We start from the raw sequence: 10,851 nt of genomic DNA on the forward strand, positions 1-10,851 counted from the left end.
GACAATTTTGACTAAAGATTCCTTAGAGGCACTTTTGCCTGTTCAATAATTAACATATGTGTTGGGAATAAAAAAACATGGGACAAAATTAATGGTTAAATTTACATGCATTCAATGTACACATTAAAACTGATATTTTTTACCATGATATATATTATATCTTAAAAAAAAATACATATTATCTCTTCAAAAAAACAATGGGAATAAAAAGACAATATAGGACAAAACTAATGGTTAAAATTTACACGCACTCAATGTATACATCAAAACTGATATTTTTTACCATGATATATATTATATCTTAAAGAAAACTACATATTATATCTTCAAAAAAACAATGGGTATAAAAAGACAACATGGGACAAAACTAATGGTAAAAACTTACATGCACATGCATCAAAACTGATGTTTTTTACCATGATATATATTACTCCCTTAGTTTAAAAAAGAATGACCTACTTTCCTTTTTAGTTTATTTAAAAAATAATGACCCCTTTCCTTTTTATGCAACTTTTAATTTTAACTTTCCACATGACATGTTTAAAACCACAAGATTGAAGGACTGTTTGGTACACTTGACATATCTTTAATTTAAGACCGCTGGATTTTAAAGTCTTCTACGTATCTTTAATTTAAGACCAAAAGATTTAAAAGTCTTTTTTATTTTTAAAAATTCGTGCCAAGTCAAAGTAGGTCATTTTTTTTTTAAATGAAGGGAGTATATATATATATATATATATATATATTATCATTAAAAAAAACAATGGGAATAAAAAAACAGCATGGGACAAAACTAATGGTAAAAATTTACATGCAATCAGTGTATACACCAAAACTTATGTTTTTACCATGATAGTATATTTTAAAAGAAAACTATATATTATATCTTTAAAAACACAAGCATTTTTGCATGCATGCAACACTAGACATCAATTCCTAACCTCCAATTGAACCATTAATCTCTCAATGCCATCTCTCTTCCAAAAACAGTGCAACTCCTCCAAGAATCTACACATCTCTCCCTCTATTCTTTTCCCAAAATTTTTGGACCAAAAAAACCCTTTCTTGTATTTTTTTTTTTTTGGTTCTGGAGCTAGCTTCTTCTTGTCTCCATGGCCATTTGAAACCCCTCAAAAAAAAAAAATTAAAAGAAAAGTTGAGCTTCATTTCTTGAAAATTTTGATCTTGTTGGTTGTTGGGTTGTTTCCATTTTCTGTTTTCTTGAAAAAAAAAAAGTGTTTCATTTCTTGAAAAATTGATCTTTTGGTTCTTGGGGTTGTTTTTAGTTTTGTATTTTCTTGAAAAATTTGATCTTTTTGGTTCTTGGGGTTGTTTTTAGTTTTGTATTTTCTTGAAAAAATCAATCTTTTTGGTTCTTGGGTTGTTTCTATTTCCTATTTTCTTGAAAAAATGTAAATAAAAATGTCCTCCTTCCCTTGAAAAATGTCCTTCATTTCTTGAATTTTTTAAATTTTTTTTTTTTTTTTTGTTCTTGGGTTGTTAATATTTTCTTGTTTTCTTGAAAAAAGAAGTCCTTCATTTCTTGGAAAATTTCATCTTTTTGCTTCTTGGGTTGTTTCTAGTTTCCTGTTTTCTTGATAAATGTCCTTTATTTCTTGAAAAATTTCATCTTTTTGGTTCTTGGGGTTGTTTTAGTTTTCTATTTTCTTGAAAAATGCCCTTAATCCCTTTAAAAAGTTGATCTTTTTTGGTTCTCTTTTTTTTTTTTTAGTTTTAGTTTTCTATTTTCTTGTTAAGGGGCCTTTATCCCTTGAAAAATATGATATTTTTGGTTCTTGTGGTTGTTTGTATTTTGTAGTTTTCTTGAGTTTTAATGTCAAATTTAGTGGTGGTATTTTTCTTGGAAATCTACCTTAGGTATTAATTAATTTGGAGTATTAGATGAAATGGGTAAAATTAGGATATGGTTACCCTATTATTATTTGTTTATGATTCTTGTTTTGGGTTTTTCACCATGTGTTTGGTGTGCAATTAGTAAACAATCAACTAGTAAACAATCTAATGCTAATCCTAATAGTCCTACTGCTGTACCTGTACTTGCATCTTTCATTTATAGCCAACTTGCAAATCTTACAAAGGTATTCCATGATGATATCACTAAGGCTTTGGGATTTTGCATTGATAATGTGTAAGTGTTAATTGCATTATAGTTTAACATCTCCCTTAATTATAATCTTATGTGTAACTTGAGCTTTTCTTGTTTTAGGGGTGATGAGTTGTTTGAGGCATTTAATTTTGGCAAAAACTTGGAATTCTTAAACAATTGCTTTAAAGAGACCAAAGGTAATAATATATATATATATATATATATATATATATTTGGTTGTTGTTGTTGTAATCAATAATGTGGTCCCATACATGAGGGTCTATCGAAACAACCTCTCTATCTTTGAAGTAGATGTAAGGTCTGGGTACATCTCTACCCTTCCCAGATTCCACTTTTGCGAGATCACACTGGGTATGCTATTGTTGTTGTTGTATTATGTCATCATAAACCTTAATTCATGTTTTAATGGAAACACACATTTAGAACTTGCCATTATTTCTCTTAACTCTCCATGTCAAGCTTGACATGCATTACGCTGTTGATGTATATAACTTAAACTCTAAAAGAAACGAGCTAGCTATAAAATAGTATTGGAGGGAGGTGATTAGGCATGATATGGAGCAATTACAGCTTATTGAGGACATGACCCTTGATAGGAAGGTGTGGAGGAATCAGATTAGGGTAGCGGGTTAGTGGATAGGAGTTCAACCGTTATAGTAGGGAAGAGTGCTTTGTTTGTATCTGTGCCTCGAGTTTCTTGTTCATGGTGTTTCAGTGATCGGTGTCTATGATTTTGGATAGATAGTTTATAGTAGTACCTTGTAGGTGTCTTATTTCCTTTATTATCTATCTGTGTGTTATCCCATCTTGTTGGGTGCTTTTGTGTTTTTTGTTTGTCATACTGTTATATGTCTTGAGCCGGGGGTCTATCGGAAACAACCTCTCTACTTCATTTGAGGTATTAGTGGTATGGACTGCGTACACTTTATCCCCCCTAGACCCCACTGTGTGGAAATACACTGGGTATGTTGTTGTTATTCAAGTTCTTCTCATTTTGTTTCCTATTTGTGCATCAAGATTTTGCTTTTAATCTCTAACAACATGCTGGTCATCTTAACAGATGTGACACAGAGACTATGTAACGCGGCAGAGATGAAATTCTACTTCTCAAGCTTTTTGGATACAAAATCGACCAAAAAAACTCAAGTCTTAAGGCCTAATAGGAACTGTAACTTGACATCATGGATTGATGGATGTGAACCTGGCTGGTCTTGCAGTGTTGGTCCAAATCAGAAAGTAGACCTTAAGAATGCAAAGGATATGCCTGATCGGACTCGTGACAATCAACCTTGTTGTGAAGGTTTTTTCTGCCCTCGAGGCTTGACTTGCATGATGCGTAAGCATATCTATAGACTCCCTTCTTGATTGTCAATTGTCTGAGATGTTAATTCCTCAAATGATTAAGTTATAATGCACCGATAGTATAAAGATGCTTGCATTATCAGTGTCGTTTAACCAGTTATAACAGGACAGTTACCATTTTATCGGCTTACTAATTAACATCATAGAGATCACTCATTTATCATATAGGTGATGTGATTGTTTAAAGATTCTTTTACATTACTAGTGTAGTTTAATCAGTGATGACAGCTCAATTTCCATTTTTACAAGTTACTAACTAGTATGATGATTTATCATTCTGTAAATTATGTTTTTTAACCTTGAATGCTTAGAACTAACAAGTAAAACTATTCCCCTATAGTTGGCTTGAAAATGCGTCTTCAGGATTATGTACGTGATATATGTAAGAATTCAAGTTATAAGTAAAAGCAACTGTTGGTAGCCTAGCTGTGATTAAAAACATTATTCGCTTAGTTATTATGGACATAAGTTGCTTCTTGAACGGGAAATGAAGGGGTTTTTAGAGTTTTTGTAACGAGTCTAATCTTGTCCTGAATGAGGTGTGTTTAGTGTTTGTTATAGTGACTCAACCTACGACACTAGCAACCTCTAGATTAACAATAGTGCAACTATGGGTAGCCTACCTGTGATTTAAAACATTATCCGATTATTTATTATGGATATAAGTTGCTTCTTGCACGGGGAATGAAGGCGTGTTTAGAGTTTTTGTAACGAGCCTAATCTTGTCCTCAATGAAGGTGTGTTTAGTGTTTGTTATAGTGATTCAATCTACGACACTAGCAACCTCTGGATTAACAATGATGTAACTTGTAAAAATGCTGCCAAATTGAACGTAGGTCTTGCCATATGCAGTTTTAGTTATCTGTTCAACAAGCTTGTGAGTAACCTACATTCCTTACTGAACTACAGCTTACATTCTTGCAAAATTATATGTTATGCAGCTTGCCCGTTGGGTGCTTACTGTCCTCGTGGTACCCTCAACAAGACAACTGGTGGATGTGATCCGTAAGTTTTTCTAGCTCCGCTTTTGCTTATTCTATTTCAGCATGCCTTGTATAGTCGTATGATCAACTAATACGTGTTTGGTAAAGAAAATTTCCAGATATTCATACCAATTACCTCCAGGCAAGGTAAATCACACCTGTGGAGCAGCTGATCTTTGGGGTAGTGAATTAAGTGGTGGCGAGTTATTCTGCTCACCAGGATCTTACTGTCCAACAACCACCAGAAAGGTTATTTGCTCGGAAGGGTATTGAATTCGATCCCACAACTCACAGCATTCATGTTTGTCTTCTGAGGCAGTAACCAAGTACTCCCTCCGTTCATTTTTACTTGTCCAATATTGATTCGACACACCCCTTAAGGAGCAACAAATAGAATGACAATTTTACTAAATGCTTTTGGAAATGACTATAGTTAATAATATAGGAGCTAAGTGATGAATTATCTCTTGATTTTCTAAACTGGACAAGTAAAAGTGGACATCTATTTTTAGTATAGTGGACGGAGAGAGTACTTGCAAGTTTTGCATAATCTGACTCTTTAACTTGAACTAAAATTTCTGATGCATTCATTATCATCACTTTGTAATAACTCTATTACAGTCTTAATTTACTGTATCTCTATTTGTGTACTTCCAGAAATTACTGCAGGAAGGGCTCTACGGCACCGAAAGGTAAATCCTCTTGATATTCTATATAGGAAGCTTTGATAGATTAGCTAGGTAAACTGGAGGTGAAGGTTACAACCACTACAATAAAAACTTTGTCTGCATTCTTTAGGATCTCATCTAGTCCACTTTATTGTATTAAGCCGGTCTTGGCCGTTAGTTTCCACCTCTCAGTAATTTGAGATACTTTTAGGGCCCCATATTAGTCCAAGACAAATAATTATAAGCATGAATGTCAAATATATGAATACAGCATTGAAAAAAAGTTACTGTAAAGTGAAAAATCAATTTTTTAGTGTCGGTTCTTCAGAAGAGACTCATTGGCGAGGGAAAGTATGCCGTAGAACCTTGATGAAAAAAAAGTGCACATTAAGCAAGGCAAAGTGCTCAACACGTTTTGAGCCTCGCTTCAAAGCTTAAGTGTGCCTCTGTCAACACTGGATAGTTCTTGCACGAAAATGTACAAACCACACTAGTAACACAATTGTTTTACTTGGGGATATGTTAAGTTACTTTTACTTTATGTTTACTATGTCAGCAAACAACGATGTTCATTTTTGGCATTTTGACCATTGCAGCATGCATCAGGTTGAGTACATGCCATAAACAATCAGAGTCACAAAAGCTGCATGTATATGGTTTTATCCTTATTGTAAGTTGCCTCTTACTTAGTTTAGTCAATTGCAATTATTTATTCATGAAAATATACCATTTTACGGTCCTCAGCTTTAATATATACGGGGAAGTAACCTTGGGGATTCTGTTCAAACTGTGTATCTCTCATCTTTTTCACCGTACAATATAGGGTGGGTAGTGTGTACGCAGGCCTTACCCCTACAAGGTAGAGGGGCTGTTTCCCGTAGACCCTCGGCTCAAGTAAAAGCAATACAAAGCAATTTGGAAAAAAGAAAACAATGGGAGTCAAGAAGCCAAGACAAAATGCTACAGCAAGCATGACAAAGCTTACTAAAAACGGAACACTCACTACCACAAAGTAATACAATAATCGAGGTGCTAGAAACAGTTAGTAGTAACAGAAATGGAGTAACAAGTAACTCCCAGGTTAATACTACGAAAGACTAAGCAAAACAACTTTCAACTACCCAACTAACCATCTGCCTCGATCTTTTATTCTGAATTTAATGATTGATTTTCTTTATTGAAGTTGTTGCATAGTATCTTAACTCTCTTCACCTTTACATGTAGGGTGTTTTGGGTTTTATACTGATCATCTTTTATAATTGCTCTGATCGAGTCATAAATACTAAGTATCAAAGAGTTGCCAAGTCCAGGGAAGCTGCAGCAAGACATGCACGCGAAACTGCACAAGCAAAACAAAGGTGGGGATTAGTAAAAGATAATGCTAAAAAACGTGCTTTTGGATTGCAACAGCAGTTATCGCGCACATTCTCAAAGAAAACGAGTGTGAAGCAAGGATCAAGAACTTTTAACCTACCTAAAACTAATGATGAAGCATCCATACCACCTAAAGCTCCAAGCAGTTCAGCCGGATCTTCAAAAGGAAAGAAAAAAGAACCTAGTGATCTCACAAAAATGCTGCACTCAATTGAAAATGAAACAGACAATATGGAGGGGTTCCATATGCAGATCGGTGATAAGAATATAAAGAAGCAATCGGTCGATGCTAAACAACTGCATACCAGGAGCCAAATTTTCAAATATGCATATGGTCAGCTTGAGAAAGAGAAAGCTATGGAGCAAAAAACTAAGAATATGACATTTTCAGGAATCATCTCAATGGCGGCAGAGGAGGATACTGAGATCAAGACTAGGCCTCCCATTGAGATAGCTTTCAAAGACCTGACAATTACTCTAAAAAAGAAGCACAAACATTTGATGAGGTCTGTTACTGGAAAACTGATGCCTGGTCGGGTTTCTGCAGTCATGGGTCCATCTGGTGCAGGGAAAACTACATTTCTTTCTGCGGTAGCTGGTAAGATAACACAATGCACGTTATCCGGGATGGTTCTTATAAATGGAAGGGCTGAATCTATTCACTCGTACAAGAAAATTATCGGTTTTGTTGCCCAAGATGACATAGTCCATGGAGACCTCACCGTGGAAGAGAACCTTCGGTTTAATGCAAGATGCAGGTATCAGTTAAAATACAATCTGCATGCTACCCATGTTATGTTCGAGAGACTAACTCTACTGGAACATGAGATCAAGATCCAAATTTTCTTTTTAGAATTTGTTGAAATGGAAGTATTTTGAATTGTTATATCGCCTTGCATATGGTAGAAAACCTTATCAATGAGTATAAACTTTTGATGTTTCATTTATTTTTCTTACAAGTAATCTTAACTAGGGTCTAGTTGCATTTAACACTTTAGCTATTGGTAAATGTGTATATGTTCTCCAGATGTACATAAACTTGGATAACTCTTCTTAGTTTTTTTATTCATGGTGGTTGTATCTCCCGAGGGTCAATATCATCTGCATAAGTGCATCTCATCAAGCATTCTACATTTAGCAAGTGTTTATATGGTGCGTAGCACCTGTTTAATTTTCAGTATCTTGCCTTGAGTTTTACAGTAATGCAACTGGTTTCTTCTCTTTTAAATCTTGTTTTATTAACTCTTATGTAGGGTGTGCTAATCTTAGGTTATACGGTATCTATTTGGAATATCCACAAGTTACATGCCCTGAGTTCATAGTTGACAATGTGGGTCCTAAAGTATAATAACCTCATCTATTCCTATTCTTGACGTGTATAGAAGGTTCAAATCAGAAGCTGTTAGTTCCAACCTGCTGCTACTATTGTGGATACGTAACAATGTCTTAGTTGAAATGTTTGTCCTCCGTGCATTTTACGGTTTGCTTATGCATAAGATGTTATTCCAAGTTTACATTCATGTCAAGTTTGATTAACGAAACATCCAAATGTTACATTCTCATTTTCTTATTGCCATTTTATGTCTTCTGTTGAACCCTCAACATCGTAAAGACTAGCTGCAGACTTGCCAAAGGCTGATAAGGTTCTTGTTGTTGAGAGAGTTATTGAATCATTGGGTCTTCAGGGAGTCAGAGATTCGCTAGTTGGAACTGTAGAGAAGCGTGGAATTTCCGGTGGCCAGAGGAAAAGAGTAAATGTGGGGATGGAAATGGTCATGGAACCTTCACTGCTAATATTGGATGAACCTACATCTGGTTTAGACAGCTCATCTTCAAACTTACTTCTTAAAGCTCTTAGACGTGAAGCTCTTGAAGGTGTAAACATTTGCATGGTTGTTCACCAGCCGAGGTATGTGGAGCTTTTTATCCCCATCAACTTCTAGCATTTTGTACAGAAACTAGATATGCATGAGTAAGTTTCCCTAAATAGGTTATTATAAGTTGATAGAGCAATTTTGATAGTTTAAAATGTTCTCGCTTTTGTGGTTTCCCTTTCTTGCTCTATCAATTTGGTTATTGTTCATATGAAAAAATTGACTATATTGTATTATGTGTATTATAGAATGACTTATCCTTATGTTCTTCAGCTATACCTTGTACAAGATGTTCGATGACTTGGTACTTCTAGCCAAAGGTGGTCTTGTTGCATATCACGGCCCTGTGAAGAAAGTAGAAGAATACTTTGCAAATCTTGGAATCACTGTACCGGATCGTGTAAACCCTCCTGACCATTTCATCGACACCCTTGAGGGTATGGTCAAACCAGGTGGAGGTGTGACTGTGGAACAACTTCCTGTCCGATGGATGCTTCATAATGGTTACGCTGTACCACCCGATATGATGGAACTGTGTGATCAGATTGCAATGTCCTCCAAGGGTGTTGCAGCAGCTCCTGACCAATCTTCATCTGCTGATGCATGGTCGAAGAGAGATTCTCTGTCTCATAGCTTGCTAAAATCCCATGACCTGTCTAATAGACAGACTCCAGGTGTATACCGGCAGTATAGATATTACCTTGGAAGGTATGTATCTTATGTTATCCAGAGAATGAGACATTGGTGTAATGCAACAATGAAGCTTGTCACAGTTTTCTGATACAAGTTATTATATGATAATGTTTAATGCGACTACCATCTTCAGGGTAGGCAAACAGCGATTGCGAGAAGCTCAAATGCAAGGAGCAGATTATTTAATCCTTTTGGTTGCTGGAGCGTGCTTAGGAATCCTATCCAATCAGAAGGGCGACACCTTTGGATACTACGGCTATTTGTATAGTGTCATTGCTGTGTGTAAGTGGACTACTTGCTAAAATCTTAAACAAAGACATCTTCGAGCTGAACATATTTTCCTTCTATATAGTGGATTTAACTTGCTTAACTTTCTATGATGATATGATCAAAGTTGACTGATTGCCTCAAATCGAGACCACACTTGTATTTTCACCACATATATACATCTATTACTTGTCGCACATGTTATAAATTTGCTATGCTTTTCTGGTCAAAATACTCAGCAATTTTACCTGCTTTATGTCATCCCTAATTTGCTGATGCTTCTCAATGAATTGCAGCACTCCTCTGTAAGATTGCAGCATTGAGATCCTTTGGGGACAAGTTAGAATACTGGAGAGAGAGAGAAAGCGGCATGAGCAGTCTAGCTTATTTTCTTTCCAAGGATACAACAGACCATTTCAATACTCTTATAAAGCCTTTGGTTTTCCTGTCTATGTTCTATTTCTTAAATAGTCCAGGATCATCCTTTCTCGACAACTACCTTGTTTTCCTCTGCCTTGTATACTGTGTGACTGGCATAGCTTATGTGTTTGCCATCTGCTTTGCACCTGGACAGGCACAACTGGTATGTACTGCAGTCACATTCTCCTTTGACACGATGTATTTCTTTTTTCTGATTCTTTATGCTGACGAGCTTCTTCTTTCCCCTTCGAACAGTGGTGTGTTCTCGTTCCTGTTGTTTTGAGTCTCATTGCAAACCAGGAACCAGACGGTACCGTCGGAAAATATATAGCCAAGTTTTGTTACCCAAGGTGGGCTATGGAAGCATTTGTCGTTGCAAGTGCACAGAGGTTGGTAGTTCATATTCTCCGCTGTTTCCTGTGAACTGCTAGGTCATAAAGGAAAGCATATACTTGTTGCTCCCTCGTCGACATTCTTACAAGTTGCATTGTGTTACTTTCAGTTGGTGTTGTTGCATCAACATTTAGGAATAATGTAATCTGTTTTGGCTTTTTTGTTTTTAACTTTCAAGAAAACCTTCACTCTGGCTTCGTCGAACAAATAGAATGACCAATTATTGGCTACGTTGCTCAAACTCTCTAAAACTGTTGTCATATCCGTGTCGGATCCACAAAAAATGCAATACTTTTATAGGATCCGACAAACATTCTTGAAGAATTCGAGCAACATAAATTTTCGGTTGTTGTTGATCACATTACATTAGCATTTTCTCATTTGTTTGGCTATGTTGCTTGGACTCTCCAAAAATAATGTGTTTAATCCTCCAAAAATGCACTACTTTTGGAGGATCCGACACACACCCATTGGCATTTTTAAAGAGTAAGGTCAACATAGATTTGGTTGTTGATCACATTATGTTTGCATTTTCTCTTTTGTTTGGCTATGTTGCTCAGCCTCTCCAAAAATATTGACATTCCCGTTTCGGATCCTTCAAAATACGCTAGAATCCGACGCACACCTGTTGGAACTTTTGATGAGTCCGAGCAACATATTTTTTGGTTGTTGTTGATCACATTTTGTCA

General features: G+C 35.8%; 1 protein-coding gene across 1 annotated transcript; it reads left to right on the forward strand.

Moving 5' to 3' along the window:
- Positions 1 to 933: 933 nt before the first annotated feature.
- On the forward strand, positions 934 to 10,215 carry LOC107843105 (putative white-brown complex homolog protein 30). Its single transcript, XM_047396045.1, has 13 exons — positions 934 to 2,149; positions 2,228 to 2,304; positions 3,189 to 3,464; positions 4,432 to 4,495; positions 4,593 to 4,739; positions 5,131 to 5,165; positions 5,738 to 5,811; positions 6,366 to 7,273; positions 8,128 to 8,424; positions 8,663 to 9,097; positions 9,216 to 9,364; positions 9,646 to 9,932; positions 10,025 to 10,215. The coding sequence occupies exons 1-13, from the start codon at positions 1,908 to 1,910 to the stop codon at positions 10,190 to 10,192; spliced, it is 3,159 nt and encodes a 1,052-aa protein (XP_047252001.1). The 5' UTR covers positions 934 to 1,907; the 3' UTR covers positions 10,193 to 10,215.
- The last annotated feature ends 636 nt before the right edge of the window (positions 10,216 to 10,851 follow it).

This window comes from Capsicum annuum, chromosome 9, assembly GCF_002878395.1.
Source record: "Capsicum annuum cultivar UCD-10X-F1 chromosome 9, UCD10Xv1.1, whole genome shotgun sequence".
In the NCBI taxonomy this organism is placed as follows: domain Eukaryota; kingdom Viridiplantae; phylum Streptophyta; class Magnoliopsida; order Solanales; family Solanaceae; genus Capsicum; species Capsicum annuum.